The sequence below is a fragment of the Cyprinodon variegatus genome, unplaced genomic scaffold (genome assembly GCF_000732505.1).
Source record: "Cyprinodon variegatus isolate N-32 unplaced genomic scaffold, C_variegatus-1.0 Scaffold567, whole genome shotgun sequence".
Lineage (NCBI taxonomy): Eukaryota > Metazoa > Chordata > Actinopteri > Cyprinodontiformes > Cyprinodontidae > Cyprinodon > Cyprinodon variegatus.
In genome coordinates this window covers 12376-32472 of record NW_015151020.1, presented here as the reverse complement: position 1 = coordinate 32472, position 20097 = coordinate 12376, and the positions used below count along the sequence as shown (strand labels likewise).

Sequence of the window (20097 nt, the reverse complement as noted above, 5' to 3'; positions counted from 1 at the left end):
TCCGAAATTTAACACCTGACCACTGTATGAGTACCAGCCGTAAATACAAAGAATTAGTTTTTTTTTTTATAATGAATGTAAGAGAACTAAGTCCAAAAAAAAAATGTGAAAATTGTTTAGCTGCCACAATTGTGCACTTCCTTTTCAGTCCAAAACATAAAACTGCAGAAAGTGGTTCAAGATTTAAGCGGTACAAACCCATCTGCAACCAGCCGCTCTGCTTTACTAACACAAAATAAGGAGACCCAATTAAATCTTTAAAAAACAATGTAAATAGATGAGTGTACATGATTCTAGACTTGAGCCCTTATGCTTGACTGTAGACACTGTTTCAATTGATCCTACCAGATCCACGCTGTGTTTCAGCCTGTGTCTTTGATGTCAATACAGATGCTTTCATAACCAGCAATCACTCGTGCTATAATTTACCAAACTCAGTAACTGAAAATATATAAACACTGATTAGTCCCCAACCTGTGACAGAACAACACTCATTATCTTCTAATCATGGCACCTGCTGGTGGGTGGAAAATATTAGGCAGAGAGTGAACCTTTTGTCCTGAAATCTAATGCAAGAAGAAGGGGAAATGAATGAGCATGGATGAGTCTCTAGAGCAGGATGTAAACAACTGTAAAATTGTTGTTATGGTGTTGGAAATGTGTATCTTGAGCTGCTGAAGGAGTGAATACTGGTTCTGATAGAAGAGCATCAGAACTTACAGTGCATCACAGTTTGCATGGCTGCAGACCATGCAGGGTGCCGAGACCTGTCCATCAGAGCTGGATCACAGAGCAATGTGGATCTGCTCTGGTGATTCATGTTTTGTATTAAATAAACAGCGATGCATGTGGTTCGCTAACCTGTGGAGCACATGGCATCGGGATGCATTATGGAAAAAACAAAAGCTTGCTAGGGCCACAACATGAAATGCTCTACTGGATCCTGTCATCCTACCTACCGAGACGTTGCAGATTAGAATCTCTGAACAAATGGAGAAAACATTTTCACTAATTGCATTTTACAGAATCTGAAATAGGAGTAGAGTAATTCAGGCCAGATTTATTCTGAGGTGTTCCAAATAGAAAAAGAGAACTGAGAATCTTCGTCTTACAGATAAATATTTCAAAAACTTTGCTGTACGATTTATAAATAACTATTTTACAACACAAAATTTAGCGGCTGAGCTGAGGGGACAGTTGGCTGTCTAATACTTTCCATAAGGTGATTAACTCTGCAGCTGACAGACTGGCAGCATGGCAGTGCTGTGGCTATGACGTGAAATAAACAGTTTATTCTGGCCCTGGATTATGCTCCATTCACCGTTCCACCTTTGCACATCAATGTCACCGGAACAGAGCCTCGAAACTGAAAAGTCAAGGTGTTAACTCAGCTATTCTTTAGTCTTAATCATATAACAAGCATTGAGCTCACCGTTAGAAACAGCACAAATTTATTAAAGAGAGAGTTGATTTGTTCTGACATTTTCCAATAAAAATATTAAGGCTTTCATAAGGTTATACTAAAGTCCTTAATGTTGCTAATTTATGGTGCAAAATTTTTCCGCTTATCTAATGAATCAAAACTATTTTGTACAAATTTTACGGTCCATGAAAGGGAGAAGTAAACTTCCAGTATCAGCTAAATGTGACTGAGTGGACAGTGGAGGTGCTCAAAAGAGGAACCACTCTTTATTGAACTGCTGACACAGATGTATGAAGATGATTACAGAATCAACTGGTGTTTCACCAGCTGTTTATCTATGAAGGAGGAGTTTTTTGAAAAATAAATGTCAAGTTATTATATACAGCTAAGGAAAAAACAAGGTTGGTTAAGTGCTATAACACAGCTACCTTTTGACCACGTTTAAACTCTAAAACAACCCAGGTGGGGTTTTTTTCTAAGGTTAACCTCAGAAGAGAAGCAAAGAGGTTAATTTATTCCTTACATAACCAAAAGGATGGTAAACTACTAAAAAGAGAACATTTACCTATCAAAGAACCAAAGAAACATGCCTGTCTACCATTTAAAGTCACACAGATGCATGGGGCGTCATGCATCTGTAGATAGTGAAATGATCCAATCTTTGGTAAAACTAGAAGCCCGGAGTTCACTGTAAAACAAGCCCTAACCATTACCCTCACACCACAATACAAGATCTGCTAGGTTGGGGTTTGGTTGTTAAAAGATAAAACAAATTCAATTCATGTTACTGTATTTTTATGTACCTTACTTTGTACTTTTTTGAATAAAAATATATTGGAAAAAAAAAAAAAAAGATCTGCTAGGTTTTCTCTATTCAGTATGTGATGTAACTCATCCAAGCTAGCTATACCTGATCATGGGAATATGTCGACTGCACGTATTAAACACATTACTGGCATAATACACTTGTCCCTGATAAACAGTGGGCAGCTGAATTTAGAAGCAGCTGAAAAACAGTGAAGGAGAGACTGGTCAATCCTCGCTACAGAGGAAGCTGCAAGATAGAAAAGATAAAAGCATGAAGAACCATTTTAAAGAGATCATGACAAAGATAGAACTTAACTTTACTTATTAGCCTCAGATGATTAAAAACTGGACTGGATCGCTTTTACAGACCCATCTGTCAAATTTGAAATTATAACAATAAAACACCCAGAATAGCTACTAATATGACAAGATGATGAATCAAAATCCTGCCAGAATGTAATAATATCTTTTTTTTTTTCATTTAAGCAGATGACATTCAGCATTACACATTATTTAAAATACTGTAAACAATCAGGCATTAGTCTACCTTCTCATTAGTTAGTGAAAATATGACCATAAATCACCTACAGTTTACAGACACAGCTTTGCCTGCTTCCAGTAATCTACAGGATTGTTTTAAGGTACTTAAAGGGCTGGCTCTTCCCTATCTGTTTCATTATTAGACACCAACCCTGAGATTCTGGTGCCATTAAATAGGCAAGGCAAGGCAAGTTTATTTGTATAGCACATTTCATGTACAGAACAATTCAAACTGCTTTACATAAAACATTATAAGCAAAAGGGAAAGAAAACAATTAAAAACAATTAAAAGTGTGATTCAAAATTAAAAACATTTAAGAAAAAAAAGAGAGAATACAGAGACGGGCGAATTTTAACTTTTGAATAAAATCTACGTAAATGCAGCTGAGAACAGGTGGGTCTTCAGCCTGGATTTGTGTTTCAGCTAATCTGAGACTAAATATGGATGTTAACTTTTCTTTGCAACATATCCGGATTTGTTGCAACATATCCGCATTTGTTGAGACATTCAAGCAGGAAAATCCATACATCACTGTAGGGAAATTGTTATGACAGCAAGAAAAGGGTTATTAAAGTTAGCATATTTAGCCTGGTAATGTAAGGTTAACCGAATCCACTGTTATGAGCTATAATGGAAAGATAATTGGGGTGTATTTGGACTAAAAAAAATAAAAATAAAAAACAGAAAGGGTATGATTCTCTCTGAAAAGGGTATGATTAAAGTGCCACACAGTTTAACTGACCAAAACCATTTTTATATGTTGTTGTCTTGTTTTTTTTTTCTTTTCGGTGGCCAAAAATCAAAACATCCAGAAAAATCAACGGTCTATTTGGCATTTTTCTGAAGTTATAAGGTGAATATTTTGAGTTTTGTAACTAAAAACCTTATAAAAGTAAGAATCTTCAAACAATTTTAATGTCAGCAGCTGTTTCTGAATTTATTTAAAGAAAACAGGCAGGATCATATCAACAGCATAGGCTAGGTTAAATCATAATCAAAGTGAACCAGCACCAGCAGATGACATGAAGCTTCAAATCATTACAGACTATGAAAGCATGAAACTTAACCTCAGCCAACATGGATTCTCTCCGAATCCTCTCATGTTCTGGCTCTGGGAACTTGACGCCTTAATGCTACTGAGCAACAACCATCCCTTCTCTTTAGTAGGACACATCTGCTGTGGTTCAGGAAATGCTTCACAAAAAATTCCCATAAAATGTGTCCTGCATGTGCCTGCATGGTGCCATCTCCCAAAAGCCTTGAAAATACTTACTTTGTAAGTGGACCAGTGGTAAATCAGCAGTCTATGATTTAGTGGAACATTGCATGGCCATAACTTACTATTTCTCTATTAAAAATAACTTCATTAGTTTTACATGTCTAATCTTCTTGGAAACTGCATTCAGATGTCCCAGGCTGAGCACTACATGCGGTATTCCTGGTATCTTTGTGGAATTTTAACCACACCTTGTCACAAATATTTTATCAAGCACAAGGAATTTGTATAAAGTTAAAGAAAAAAAATGAAAAATGTTTCTCCTTTAGGCCTTTGATTGTACTATGTGGTTAAACTTCAAATTATTGAATTATTAGTCAGAATAAGGACATCAAATCTTATTTTAAAGCTACTTAAATGGTAAATTGTGGTAAACTTTCTATTCATGCAAGGGTAACAGAACTTTAACTGTTTGGGGCATTCATCACAGTAAACAAAGCTTTATTGTTTGTGTTTGAAGCTGGAACACTTAGGTTCCCAAAGGCAAAAATGGACATTTCATAACTGGTACATTCATTTAGTAAAGCTTAATTAGGAGAACAAAGAACCCTCAATGCTGCCAGAGTTCTTGGTAGGAAACTATTTCTTAATATCTTCAAAATCCTGGTTATTTAAACCCAGCAGAGCACTAGAAACAGCAGCAGTATCCTGCAGCTATTGTACTCTCTTAATGCGATTAACTCTGGATTAGATTGATAAACAGACTGTTGGAGCTCTGCTGCTGAATTGATCAGAGCAGGACTGGTCCCATTTCCTCCCATTCATAGAATAAACCACAGGAAAATTAGACACTATAGTTCATTTAGCAGTCGCTTCAGCATCAAGTTCTGCAAAATCTCTTTAAGTGTGTGTGTTGCATCACGTCGTTTTAAGTGGTAAACCCCTACAGCTTCTGCTTAAAGCTAAAATGTGATGACACAGATTTCTTTTACCGTACGGGAACGGTTCCCGAGAACAAAAGCAAATATCCAACCATAGAACAGAGGGATTATGGGGAAATCTTACTTAAATAAGTTTCATTTAACAAAAAAAAGGGAAGAGTTGTGTATAAACGTACCTCGGAGCCAGCGTAACAGGAAGTGGTCATGCTGTGCTGGGAGTTGAGGAAGAATGTCTTGTATCTTCGATCGAAACTAAACCAGAGAAAAACCAGAAGCCCACATAAGTTCAGCCCGAAAGTTTAAGCGAAAATTCTGGGGTTACAGTTACTTTTTTAGACCTTACTTGTCTTTTTTTTTTTTTGCTTTAATTTGCACTGTACTTTACAAACTCCCCAGTTTCATATTACATATAAACATGTTTTACTGAAGCAGGAAAGCAGAGGGGCCCTTATGTTATCATGTTTCCAACAACACCTTTCAACCGCCAATAATATCACCATAAAAACACCATTTTCAGCTATGTTAAATGGTTCATTAAAATTAACTCATAGTGGAAATATACAATAATTATCATAAAATTTAAATTATTTCCAATTATTCTATTTACTTATATATTAGTTCAAACTGTTAACAGCTGAGGAGCCAAAATGGGGTTTTGTTTTTTTTAATCTCTTATCATTAGGGTGTCTTGTTTGCTTTTTAAGTGTTCAAAAAGTTTAATACGGTTTATTTTATAAATAAAACAGAAAGCAAATGCCTTTAAAAATTCTTTATGAAAGAGTTTTGTTTGTTTGGTATTTCTAAATGTTTTCTTTTGGCTGCTATATCCCCTTTAATCTCTGATTATGTATTTTATCTTTGATTATTGTGTGTTATAACACAAACAGATAACTTATTACAAATCAAAAATATGCAAAGATGAAACAGAAATCAGAATCTATGATTCACCAACCTCCCTAAATGATGGATTATTTTAGTTCCTGGAAACCAGCCAACGTAAACATAAATCCATCAGTTTAATTCCACTAATTCCATGTTAGGTCATGGAGGTTCCAGGCTTAGATAGAAGAGCCAGGTGTTTTCTTTTTAATCTAACATTTTCCAGGTTGCTTTCTAGCTGGACGGTTTTATCCTAACTTGGCACTTAATTATTACCACCTGTATAATTGCTTAATTAATACAGAAATTCCTATGGCATGATTTGAATTGTTTCAGTCCTTTAGATGAGGTGAAAACAAATAGCTGAGGTTGAAACTGAAAATCAGAATGAGTGGAAAATAAAACTTAGAAGCATGATACAAGATACTGCTAACCCACTGGGATTTTAAACCACAACTGCCTGTCAGGTTTACAAGGAATTTTCAAAAAACTGTATAAATATCCAATGATAAGCAACTTTGAGAATGAAAATACACTTTAAAGACACGGGAAGAGGTGAATCAGTTGACTGGTTTGAGATGATAGAAAAGCAACAGTAGCTTCAACAATGATGGCAGCAAAGGTGTGCAGAAAACCAGCATCAGCATAAACCTTAAAGTAGAGGGCAGCAGAAGGCCAAGACGATGCTGCGGTCCAAGCTCACCAGAACTGGAATTTCAACTACAAATATCAGATTATAACTTTTGGCAAAAACACTGTATCTATGTTAAACTTTTTCTAACTTTGCAACCAATTGACAACTACATTGTCCATGCCTTTGTGACTAAAGTGTACTGTTTCTACTTCCAGCAGGATAATGCTCTGAGCTATAAAGCTCAAATAACATCAAACGGGTTCCTTCAACATGACAATGAGTTCACTGCAATAGAAAAGGCCTAAATAGTCATCAGACCCTAATCAACAGAAGCACCTAAGGGCTGTGGTGTCACGGTAGATTTCTATCATGATCTGCAACAAATAAAAGATATGCATCTGAGCAGAACCTCTACAGAAAGCAAAGTAAGTAAAGCATAGAAATTACTCTTCAAATGTCTGTGGGGGGTTTTTTCAGGACTGGCCTGTTGGGCTGAGTCTACCATTGAAGTTTGAACGCTGGCTGAACTGATAAAGTCCATCACACACGTACCTCCACTAACCTGTAACAAAGGTCTGACAGGTGGTGCTACATGCTGCAGCTCTATCGTGTTTCTGTAGTCTCTATTAGAAAAGCTTCATTCAGAAAACCTCAAGATTATAATAAGTTAAGAATTTTGAATGGTTTTAGAGTGGTTTGTTATAAAGTACTTTATTTCCCTTTTTTTTTTTTTTTCCGGCTCTTGGAACGAGTCTTCAGTTTTCCTCTTTTGTCAAACCAAAACAACAAAACTCCATGTTTTCATCAGGATAGACCAAAATGAAGGTTTGACTTCTTGTCAGGTGGAAGAAGACTGCCATGTTTATTCAAATTGATTTGTACAAAAGAATGGAAAGTTGTGTCCAGCTCCCTTTACTCTGACACCTCTAAATGCAATCCAGTAACAAACAACAGGTTGTGGAGAAAGGTATGGAGACAGTATAAGCTGGGTTGGGTTATATAACAGTATCATATCCTTTGATCGGGCTCTGTTTAATCCAAAATCTGAAAATGAAAACAAAATGTCACAACTGTAAGAGCCAAACTGATGCAGCCGGCACAGAGTGCATCAGAGCAAGGAGCAGCCAACACCAAAGGTACCTTTGGAGGAGCTGCAGGGATGGACTGCTGGGGTGGGAAATCCTTCAATTAATTTACCTTTCGGTTCACTCCTAAAATCTGGCCTCCATTGATGGGTAATTAAGGAGAAAGTGACTACTTTACAAAAACACTAACAAAAAAAATCCTCTATTGAAGTTTGCATTTTTGTGTATCCTTTTTTATATCATATTCTGTAGGCACAGCGTTCACATGTGAAAACACGGTAGAGGCAGCATCATACTTGATACTTTTCTAGCAGGACAGGGTAATGTGAGCCTTTGGTTTTTAGGTTTTAGGTTTCNTTAAACACATCTGATTTGGATGATTCCGGTTCAGCTAAAGCTTGTAATCTGCTATGAGTTGAAATCCTCTAATGGATTTGTCAAAGTCTAGATAAATATCTGATGGGGAATCTGTAGCTGGACAGTGATTGTCCCACTTTCCCACCTTTCTCCTCCAAGGTCGAATCCTCTACCAGAGGCCTGCAAGCTTGAGGGTTCTGCTCAGTATCTTTGCTGTTCCTAGAACCGCACTCTTCTGGACCGAGATGTCTGATGTATTTCCAGGGATCTGCTGTAACCATTCCACCAGTTTGGGGGTCACTACCCCGAGGGCCCCAATGACCACGGGTACCACTGATGCCTTGACCATCCATGTTTTCTCCAGCTCTTTTCTAAGCCCCTGGTATTGCTCTAGTTTTTCATATTCTTTTTTTCCCTAATGTTGCAGTCACTTAGTATTGCTATGTCAACCACAACGGCTTTCCTCCGGGTTGGTTTGCCATTACCCTTCGGCCCGTCTTAATCTGTAAGTCCCACAGGATCTTTGCCTGATCATTCGCTACCATCTTTGGAGGTGTATCCAACTTTGACCTTGGGGTTTCCATTCCATACTCTGCAGAGATGTTCCTGTACACTATTTCAGCCACTTGGTTATGGTGCTACATGTAAGCTTTCCCCGCCAGCATATATATATATATATATATATATATATATATATATATATATATATATATATATATATAATTTCTTTCATTTCTAGCCATGCAAACTGGCATGGCTAGAAATGAAAGAAATTATATGCATGTCCCAAACACATTGCAGCTGTGATTGAATACCACATCTATCTTTTCCCTTCCTAGAAAAACATTTTCAATAAGCAAAATTGTTAAAATACGTTTTGGATTCTGACAAAATGAGACAAGAAATGAATCTAATCCACAAACTGCTCTCACATATGAGTCTCTGATCGGATGTTGTAATTAAAACCTTTCCTTTCCCCCTTTTTTTTTTTCTACAATGGCTGCCTAATAGCCGATGCATTCTGCGATGTCATCCTATTATAAAGCCTTCCTTTCTGGAAACCGGAATGATGAAAACAATTAGAAGAAACTCTGTAAAACTAAGAGCACAACAGTGCATCTGTGCAGGTAAGCTTTCCCATTAGACCACCTGAATGTTATTAATTAAAACAAGCAAGTAATTAAAACATATATGTAAACATTATGAGTTTCTTATAGTTTTTTTATTATTATTATTTCTAATAAAACTTACTTGTTCCAGCGCCTCAGTCTGCTTAGGACTGAGATCTCCAACTCTTCCGCTCATGTCTGAGACCTAAAGCTGCCTGACAGACAGACAGGCTGCGCTTCTTCACTCAAATCCACCAACACACGCAGTTCACCAGCAGCAGGCAGGCAACGCTTCCTGATGCTCATGTGAGGCTATAGATTCCTGTTAACTCCCGCTGACCGCGGCCTGCAGATAGAAAATAAAGCAACAGAGGAGGAAAAAATGTAAACACCGCTCTGTCAGACGCTCATAGCCCGCTGCAAGACCGCTTCAACTGTCTGACTCTGCCAAAGATCTGCGAGAGAACAGGAGGAGTCACTCCGCACTGGAAGGAGGATCCGCCTCTATGGGGGTCTAAACGTGAAAAAACTCTTATTTAGGTCAACATGTAATACGCTTTTAAAAATAATTATATTCTTTTGTGCACGTCATCGTGACAAAACGCTAAGGCAAAACAAATCAGACAGAAAGTAAAAACTGTAGGGTACAAATTAAAGATTCTGACCTCATTAAAGAGAGAACTTTAAAAATCGAGTGACCAGCTTCCTAAACCTGCCATGAAGATTTTGCTCAAACTAAATGATTAACAAAGCTAAATCTATAACCTCTATTGGGCACTAATTATAGTTTTTACTTTGGTGTAAAATGAAAAATGATATTAATCAGACCTGAGCAGCAAGACTTTGAGTGAGCCATTGAAAAGTTCTGATAAAGTAAGTCTTCAAACATTGCCTTTTATGTGAAAGCTTATTGCCTCTGTTTTGACTTCTGTTTTTAATCTTAATAACTGCATTTAAATTTACTAAGGGTCCAAGGAAATAGTAAATCAGAAGGATCCTACTTTACTTTAAAGGATCCCAAAATGCCTGAGGGGGTAAATAGCATCTGAAGCTTTTGTTTTCCTGTTTACACTTTTTTTTTTCAATCGTTTCATTCATCCTGATGTAATTTTACTATTTATTTAAACCCACCACTCCCACATTGAAATATAATTTTTCAATGACAAAATAAAAACAAACAAAAATAACTGAAGTTTCTACAGCTTAACACCAAACATGTATTTATCTATGTATATTAATTTATATTTATTTATTTGATGCTTTTTAAGCAGTTTTTTTTTTTTTTTCGTTAAATGAACTGGGGCTTTAAAACCAAGAAGGAAAAGTATTCAGATTACTATCTTTATTTTACATTTCTCTTTGACGTTAAAGGCGTCATCGCCATCAATTTTATTGTGAAAACACGTTTCGCAACAAACAAAAATATTTTTTTATTTTAAAGACATTTTTTATATATATATATATAGAAACATTCGCTTTAAATGTGTATGTACATTTTTTTTATATAAACCATTTTTTCTACAAACCTGCCGTTGATCTCTGGTAATCTGTTACACAAGATAATAGCCCTCCCCTCTTTCGTTTGCAGCCGGAAGTTTCTAATTTTTCCTGTTTACATCAGAAGCCTGCGAGCTAACGCACAGAAATAATCGGCTACAGGATTACTGACATAATGCCTGATAGCTGATGAGTTTCATACATTAATCGTTGCTTCCTGCTGTTTTTTGGGGGGGGAGTTGCCATGGTTTCGGTTTGCCGGTGTTGTCTTTGGTTGCCTTCACAGCTTCTCCTCCTCCTCCTGCTGTTGCTGCGGTGGCCCGGGCTGCTGGTGGCCGCAGATCAGCTTGCTTTGGTGGAGGTTTTCCTGGAGCAGCAGCCCGCTGCAAGCGCCCTTCTCCGGGGGGAGGTGGTGGAGTCCGGCAGAGGCAGCAGGAGCTCAGAGAGCAGAAACGAGGAGCTGGAAGGGAACCTGGTGTTGGTGAGACTTCCTGTCATTTTTTATATTTTTATTTGGATGACACATCCTTAGATCTGCAAGTGCATCTAACCAGGGTACACAGATTAATCGTTTTCCTTATTATTACCATTTGTTTTTATTTGTCATATATAATAATTGCGTTTTTCTCCTGTGGAATTGGTAATATAGTACATGTAAATAAACAAGCAATTAATACAAGCAAGGCTCAATAAATTCAGGATGTCTATAAGTTGCTTTTATAACTAAGAGAAGTTCATATATCAATTCATCAGAAAGGGTAGTTAAGTTTTATGATTAATACCAACTCATTTCAATTCAGTTTATTTATATAAATGACAAAAATGTCATCTCAAGGCACTATACAGAGTCAATTCAAGCAGGTCATACAGTAAGACTGGTACAAAGCTTCATTGACTCAAAAGCACACCTCACACCAAGCATGCTTGTAGCGACAGTGGAAAGGAAAAACTCCTTTTTAAAGGAAGAAACCTCCAGCAGAATCAGGCTCAGCGTGAGCTGCCATCTGCAGAGGCCGATTGGGGTTCAAGGAGACAGAAGCAGACATAGAGAAAGAAGCAGAGATACAAAAGACAAATTTCAACCAGTTCTGCTGGCGGCCCCGTCCAGGAAAATACACAGCCAGGCAGACGAGCTTCAAGCTAGCTCCCACGTCAGAGGATGAAAGAGATCCCATACAGTTAGTCACAGTCAGAGAAACAGGACTGCACTGAAAAACAGGCCAAACCCCAACATGGCAGCAGCACAGCTGATATTTTTCTCCAGGATGGAGTCACAGCCAAACAGGAACAGACAAGATGAAGCTACTATGAGAAAAAGGAGATAGTGCATAATTTTAGAGGTTGAACTAACAAATACTGCAGAGTGGGAGAATAGAGATGGAACAAAGCAGAATGATGAGAAAGGGTTCCCTATGTCATCCAGCAGTCTAAGCCTATAGCAGCATAACTATAGAGCTAGCTAAAGATAACCTGAGGACTCTAACTATAAGCTTTATCAAAAAGGAAAGTTGTAAGCCTTGCCTTAAAAGTAGACAGGGTGTCTGCCTCACAGACTAAAACTGGTAGTTGGTTCCACAGGAGAAGAGCTGATAACTAAAAGATCTGCCTCCCATTCTACTTTTACTAATTCTATGGACCACTAGTAAACCTGCAGATTGAGAGCGAAGTGCTCTGTCAGGCAAATAAGGGACAATTATATCTCTGATATAAGATGGAGCTTGGCCATTTGAGGCTTTATATGTAATAAGTAGGATTTTAAATTCTATTCTGGATTTAACAGGAAGCCAATGAAGAGAAGCCAGGATAGGAGAGATATGATCTCTCTTTTTCATTTTCATAAAAACTCTGGCTGCAGCCCTTTGGATCAATTGCTCATGGAAACCGAAATGTAGGTTCTCCACTATTAGAATGTTACCAAAGACCAATAAAAGGCTAAGATACTTCTTATACTGTCCCTTATTTAGGAGTGGCTAAAAAATAAATAAATAAAAAGCATGTAAAAGATTTAGTTCAAGTCTTTGATAGGTCTGTTCATATTTACTTGTCTACCACACTTTTTCCTTCCACTAAACTTTCCGTAAACAAGCTAGGATCAAGCATTCTGCGAAGCTTCTGAAGCGATTTCTTTAAAAGTGTATATTGATGGGGAGAACATGAAAAATAGAAAGTTAAAAAAAAAACTGGCAAGTCCTTAGAGTGAAACAGAATTATGGATGAGATTCACAATGAGGTTTTCCATATTTTTTTTATATTTTTTTAAATAAGAAGTTTACGTTGACTTAAAGGTAGAACACGCAGAGCTTTTTGCATTTATAAGGTGTTTCTTTTAATAATTTGAAGCAAAGGAAATCTCAATCAGCTGTGTTGTGGTGCAGGTTTTTAGCTTTGTTGCCTTGTTGTCCAGTTAGGAGACTTTCTTTGTGGAGTTTGGATGGTATCTCAGTGCATGCATTGGTTCTCTCTGGTTATTCCAGCTTCCTCTCAAAGTCCAAAAAACACAACTTTGGTTCAGTGCATTAGACAGCCTTTGATATGATGCACCAGCCCTGCAGGGGTTAAAGCAGGTTTTTAGAAAATGGAACCATACAAAGTCTCAGCATTGTTGGAATTTTTTTCAAGCAGGACAGATACCAAAATTGTGTGGGTTTTTGTCTCAAGGTTCGAGATGATGAGACGCAGCAAAGCAGCGGAGGAGGAGATGAGGACAACAGCAACCAGCAGGAGCCTTGGATCGGGGTTGTACCCATGGAGATGGATGACAGCAAAGCCTCCACTGGGAACCAGGAGTCGTTTGCAGATGCAGTGGTCAATAAGGTAGGAATTAAATTCAAGAAAAGTTTGGTTTGGCTCTTTGCCTTATTTTTACCTCCTAAACGCAAGAAAGTGGCTAAAAAAAAAAGTGCTGCAGATAAATCAAAACCATAAACACACACAATAAAAAACTATTCAACCAAACAAGGTCAAACTAGGTCTCACTGCGGTTTAACACATGACAAAACAGAAAACCAAGTTTGTACAGCTCACTTAAAACAAGGTTAGTTCAAACCTGGAAATTTCTTCCTGACAAAAAAAACTGATATTTGAAGTTATTTTCTATATAGTGGTTGTTTCACCTTCTCTCCCTTGCAGCAATCCACTGGCATAAGTCTGAAAAAATGTCCCTTACCTCTAGTGAACCATGTCTCAGTGACACAAAGAAAAATTTGGAGGGTGAGGAAATCCACGATAATTTACCAGAAGAGCTGGTTCTTGATTCCAGCTCAGTGGTGTCAGATTCTGAGGTAAATGCTCTCATAAATCATCCATTTGATGGCCGGTAACCATGCGTCGGCAGGAAGTTCAGTCTCACTATCCATCTACTTCCTTTATCATGTCCCGGGGGGATGCCGTAGTGAGTTAGACTTCCTGACAGAAGCTCATGCACATTTAATGTCTGTCATGATAAAATACCATTAGTTTATAGCAACATGTTTAGAGATAATAAACCAGGAAAACATGCATTTATCTTATGACCAGATTCAGAACCAGCATCAACAAAAACAGACGAGCAGCTGCACACATTGCCACCATCTCCTTTTTAAGTTTTAATCACAATTGTTACTCCGCATGGAGTTTTAGAGGATTGTTTACTTTTTACCGGACCTGTTAAAATCTTTTTTTCGGTTTTTTTTTTTGCACAAGATGAAGCGGGCTTTGGTCCTTGGAGCATCAGCACTGATCATCTTGGCTCTCAACCAGAACACAGTCAGCGAGGTAAAAAAAAAACCTTAGGAACCCCTAACCAATTATCCCAACTTTAGTTCTGACTTCCTCTGATGTTTTCGTTTCTACTTTTTGCAGCTTCCTTCGTCCGGCATGTTTGTTTCGGATTCGTTTCAGTTGAAATATTTTTAAAATCGGACTCTTTGTGTTCTAGATGGATTTGTCTCAGGTTCTCTCCAAGCCCATCATAGTGATCCAGACATCGGAAAATGTCACCAAGCTGATTGGAGCTCTGCTAAGGTACAGAAAAGTCTCTTTATTACAGAAACGGCCCGGTTTAATTTGCCTCAGTCCTGCATATCTGTCATGTTTTTAAATAAAAGTGTCTTAAAAAAATATAATGACCCTTGGACTTTACAACACCAGCTTTGCAAAGGTAGAAACTAACATTTTTGCCAGATTATCTTTTGAAAACATTTCATCTTTAATCTATATGGAAAGATAAAAGTCTGTGAAGATCAGTTTTCAAGTCTTACCAGATTTTTATTTAGGTGTCTGGCCTGGACTTTGATTGGGCCACTTTACTACATTAAGGTGATTTGTTCTAAACGTTTCCTTTGTTGCTATATCTGCACATTTGTGGGGATTGTCCTGCCAGAAACATAGAGCTTGGTTCTCTACCAAAATTCTACTTTCCAACAACTCTGACCAGCTGTTGCATCCCCACAGTATAATACAGCTGCTACCATGCCTCACCACAGCAGCCGTGTAATGATGCAAGATGTTGTTCAGTTAACTAATAGTGTTCCTTGGTCCTACTGATGCTGTCTGCTCTTAAATGTTTTCTAAAAATAAAATACTGAGGCCTTTACAGAACAGGTGGAATCGGTGGACTAATCAGCTGCCTTTTAAAGACAGTTTTTTGTATCAAATTTATTTTAGGGCGTCGGAGTAAAGACTTTTGGATAAAGATCCATCTCACACCGTTTAGTATTTTTGCTAAATGCTTCTTCCTCTTACACAGAGTGTGATCGCTCCTTACGGTCGTATGTGGTGAGAATTAAGATTTTTTTATGCTTAAGAAGCCAAACCTTAGAAATGCAAAGAGTTGTATTTATGCTCTTTGTTTGGTTTTGGCACAATCCCATTGTAGAAAACTGAAACGAGACACAAATTTATCTGTTAATCCTGCTAAATGAGTTTTTTCATTCTGCAACCCCCCATCAGGCCAAGAAGGGTTCCTTAAATTTGGACTAGAATAAATCGGCTTAAAAAAAAAAAAAAAAAAGCACATTCAGAACCCTGTAGCGGGTACAGGGTTCTTGCACTACTAAACGCGTGCAAGAGCATGCACAAGCCCATTTCTCCTTGTGTACGTTCTGTTTAAAAGTTGCTGTTTGCATCACTCATATAGACTCACCACAGAAAATGGGGACGAGCACGTAGGACGGCCCTACATAAACATATCACCAGAATGATTGACAACGGGGAGGACCACTTATTTTGATGATCCACCCGGAAAAAGAACATCCTCCACTATACTTTTAATATCCATTAAATAGTCACATGCGTCGCCAATGCTTCCTGTCTCCATTCACACCTGTAGTATGACCAACAAGGATTCATTTATTATTATTGTTCTAATTGCAGGGGTCTACGGGCGACGGCAAAAATCACATATGAGACGATCCTACAGGACAACTTGGTGAGCCTCAGCCTCCTGGCTGACTGTGTTTCTCAGTTCTTGGCACCCTCTAGTGGTGAGTGAACAGATGTCGGGCTGATGCTGTGTGTTCGGGCAGGGAGCCACGCTCACCCTGTGGTCCAGCTGCGGCAGATCGAGGGGAGGTGTGTACGGAGAGTGGCAGGGGGTCATCTGCACGGGAGAGACCAACTCTCAGGTCCAGGTGGGGAGGAAGGACAAACACAAACATCTCCTGCTTTCATTTCCATAACAACGGTGGTCTGATTCACAGTCTGAGGGTGGTTCAGGGAACCCGGGTATCTCTATGTGAAACAGGACAGAGGATTTGTTTGCAAATATGAGAAGAATGTTTCAGATGTTCTTGGTTTTTGTTTTTTCTTGTGGGTTCCAGAAGTACTTGCAGCAGCTGTGGGACACCGTCCTCCTGGTGGCTCTGATCCTCTGTACCGGAGTCATTGTCCAGGCTCGCTGGCAGTATCAGGTCAACCAGCTGAACGACAACTCAGAGGTACTCGCATTTAATCTGGTTACATCCTTGCTCCATGGTTCGTCTACTGTTTTGCTGCAGACTGAGGTGAATTAGGCAGAATAGGTCGAGTGGTTGGAACAACACTGACCCATTTTCACTGCTTAGCTCCTCAATTGATTATTATTAATATTTTGAAGGTTGAAGCTCAGTTAACGTGATTGAAGAACATAAATACACAAAGGCCTGTGGTGTTTACAAGATGTCTGGGGATATTAAAGTTCCTTCCAGTCTATCCTGTTGTGCAGTACTGGCAGAATACCTTGGAGGTCCCCAGCTTGTATGAACTACGACTACGAAGGATTTGGCTAAATTGGCATTATGGAATTTGATGCCAATAGTCTGCCAGTTTTATTTCAGCTGATAATTAACATGCCTTGTTTTAAAAAAATCTAAATAAAAGCTCCCAATCAAACCTTTGAGGCTGTTTAAAAATTTTTAACATTGATTTTATTATTTTTAGTGTATTGGTCTGTGTTCAGATATAGTTCCTCTGTAATGTAATATTTGTATATTAAATGTGATTTATTTTTTTCTTCTGCTGTTTTTGCCTACAGCTTCTTCCCAAGCAGGACATTCTGAAGAGAATGTCGTCTCTGAAAACCAAAACATACCGTCGGCCCAAACCCTGGTGCAACCCGGCCCAGCAGACAGAGGCGGAGAACTGTGCCGTCTGCCTGGAGCCGTTCAACAACAACCAGGTGAGTTGCTGTTGGTATCCAGGTGTCCTTGTCTACTTTCAGATCAATTACATGTTTTACTGCTGTTTTATTGTATTTTACGACCCTAGTGTCTGCGGGTGCTGCCGTGTCTACATGAGTACCACAGGGATTGCATCGACCCCTGGCTGCTACTGCAGCACACCTGCCCTCTGTGCAAACGCAGCATCCTCAGTGAGCTCCCGCCGCTTCCCAGTTAGTCAGCAGAGAGTGATCCGTTTCTTTGCTTTAAACGTTTTTTTTCCCCCTCCTCTCCAACTGTCTCCAGACAGCGTCTGCAGAGACAGTTAACGGCCGTTTCACCTCCTGCATACGCTCCAAACTGACCTCATCCCAACTCTTCCTCCTTCCGGCTCCGCAGCCTGGCAGCAGATCCAACCTTAAAGCAGCAGCTGATCGGCCTCATCCAAGCTGGCGGTAGAAAACGTCGTGTCATGAAGTAGTGTGATGATACTGTTGTGCTCTCCCTGGGAACGTCTGTTACTTTAAAAACGTGGGGATTATTTCCAGAAGTGATCATGTGAGTCGTTTCAGTCCAGACTGGTGAACATTTAATGTGTACAAACAGAAAACCTCTGTGTGTTTATTTGCTTCATGGACAGACTGTTGCTGTTCTCCTTAGCTCCTAAACGGACGTTAACACCTGGGCGATCAGAGTGACCCAGTTGGCTGCTTTGATTCTGTTATCACCTTGACTTTGTGTGCTTTTTATTTCCCTTCCATACTTTAAAATGGGCACTTCTGTTCAGATGTTTACATACATCATGGAACGTCTTTCTTCCAGAGTGAAAAGATTAACTTATTGATATTGCTTAAACATACTGGAACAAGTCACTAATTTTGGGCTAAATCTCCCATAAAAAGATTGTGCAGTCAGCAAGTTTAAGAAAAAATTACAGAAATTGATTGGTTTCCTAATCCATCTTCCAAAGAGTCTAAAAGAATTCTAATTTTTCACATATATGCTCAGTGTTGGCCTGATTATTTCTGTGCGGAAGCAGTTTTGATAGGACCTGTGCCCAATAGAAGAAACTAATTATTTCTAGGTTAAAACAATATGAGCCAAACTGTCCCAATCAGTTATTTGGAACCGGATCAGGGTGATCTAGAAAGACTAAGAACGAGGAGAACTCTAGTGTCACCACCAACGATGAAGCACATCTCAGTTTCCACCTGGAAAATAGCCACCTTAAAACAAACTGTTCAAGATGAGATTAAATTCTTTCTAATAAGCCATTTTCAATCAACCTCAAGATGAAAGGTTCAGGACATAAGCTTCACCTCAACAATAAATGTGAAAGGAGGAGCTGGTGGATGGGTTTCCAACCTGTGAGAACTGTAGCAACTTTGAAGCATGGTGGGGGTCACGTCATGCTATGGTACTTTCTTGCTCTTGGTGGTCCTCTTGCATTGCAAAAGGTTGGTGGATTGAAAAAGAAACACCTTTAAATTCATCTCTAATCATCAGATAGATAATCTTGGCTGACACATGAAGACAGCTTCCAGGAAGCAGGCTCGGTAATACTTTAATGATGGGTGAAGTTTGTTTGAAAGTCCAGTTAATGGCATGAAGCTTGTTTACGGCTCAAAAAAAAAAAAAAACATACGGACCAAGTGTGACCTGCTATACATTTATCCAAACTTTCCTTTGGGTTCTACTATCTCAGCCTTTCTGAACAGCATATTTTTGACCCCATTTGGATTATAACATACAAAATATTTCTATCTGGTTGTCTGCTCATTCCACTCTGGAAAAAAAAAAAAAGGCCCAAACAAGTTAGTATGGACTGTTAGTGGTGTTGGTAACAGTTACTTCTGGATGGACTAATGTTGGATGGAGGGAACACAGACCATAAGATGTGAAACAGAGTTCTCCTTTTTGTTGAGATGAAAGACATGCGGTCAATCGCTGCCTGACAGCCTTTAACCACTACTTATTTAATATTAAATTGTAATTCTTAAAAATTAACATATTTTTATATTTATTCTTTTAACTTTGACATTTTCACGTATTTTATCACTGATCAAATGCCTAACAACCTAAGGAGGGATTTTAGCAGCAGGAAAAAGAATTTGCTTTCTCTGAGGTAAATTTTTAGAAGAATAAACTGACAGGTAAATAGGCGTTTTAAGACCACTAAGGTGACGCTGTAGGCAGAAAATCTGCATCTTAATACGACATGCAGTTTACCTTTAAAATCTGGTATTTGGAACTAAGTAGAGTAGATAACAGCATCATTGTGCAACACAGCATAAGCGCTGGGATGAAGCTGAAAAGGCTCTGAAAATTAGCCCAAAAATGTCCAAAAGCAATTGGGAAGAAAAAATTACAATCCCTATGGGTCTGTATTATTAACTGCTTTTACATAGATTCAAAAAGAATTTAAAATATTAAAAAAAAATTATGTTAAGAAGCTGAAACAGCAGTTAAAATCCAAAGAATTTGAAAAGTTTTTAAGGAGTGTCAGTGTCTGAACGCATCACTTCAGGCTGAAGATTCTTGCTCATCACTGTAAACTTTAGGAGTTAAAGTCTGTGCAGTAAGGAGACATTGATGAGTTATGCACGCCCCCTGTTGGTGATATTTATATGCAGATATTTGCCAGATATTTGACCAAATATCCACTTAAATTAAAAGCGCTAATAATCAGTCCAGGGAGGTTTCTGCTCCCTGAACAGTGGAATACAGAGGTTCTTCATCTGTTCACTGCTTACAGTCTTCCTAAAAGCTGCATTTTAACCAGGCAGGCACTTTATGCTTGATGGGATCAATGTGTTTCATGCAGGGTGGTATAATTTAGCAGGGTCTGATTTGTCCAAAGTTTAGCAGGACTCTAAACTCTGATTTCACCTGCTGCAGAAGAATTCACTACAAAGACATTTTTTTTTTTATATATATATATATGCATTTTTTCACAAACGAGTCAAACTAGAAGGATGTCAAAACCACTGCATT

General features: G+C 38.5%; 2 protein-coding genes across 3 annotated transcripts in view; one reads left to right on the top strand and one right to left on the bottom strand.

Annotated features, from left to right (window-relative positions):
* sec14l2 (SEC14-like lipid binding 2) overlaps positions 1 to 10825 on the bottom strand; it is a 26212-nt gene extending 15387 nt beyond the window's left edge. Inside the window, exons 1-3 of one of the 2 annotated variants that reach the window (XM_015391966.1) lie at positions 10692 to 10825; positions 9135 to 9338; positions 5105 to 5180 (exon numbers count right to left, since the gene is read on the bottom strand). In XM_015391966.1, the coding sequence (XP_015247452.1) occupies positions 5105 to 5180; positions 9135 to 9188 (130 nt within the window). In that variant the 5' untranslated portion in view covers positions 9189 to 9338; positions 10692 to 10825. Of the gene's footprint in view, positions 1 to 5104; positions 5181 to 9134; positions 9425 to 10691 lie in introns of those variants that run through there. The other variant, XM_015391965.1, reaches the window with a different exon arrangement.
* On the top strand, positions 10595 to 20097 carry rnf215 (ring finger protein 215). The gene is made up of 10 exons (XM_015391967.1): positions 10595 to 10970; positions 13148 to 13303; positions 14171 to 14242; positions 14406 to 14491; positions 15842 to 15896; positions 15994 to 16098; positions 16288 to 16404; positions 16980 to 17123; positions 17213 to 17315; positions 17410 to 20097. Exons 1-10 carry the CDS (start codon positions 10734 to 10736, stop codon positions 17430 to 17432), a joined length of 1098 nt encoding a protein of 365 aa, XP_015247453.1. The 5' UTR covers positions 10595 to 10733; the 3' UTR covers positions 17433 to 20097.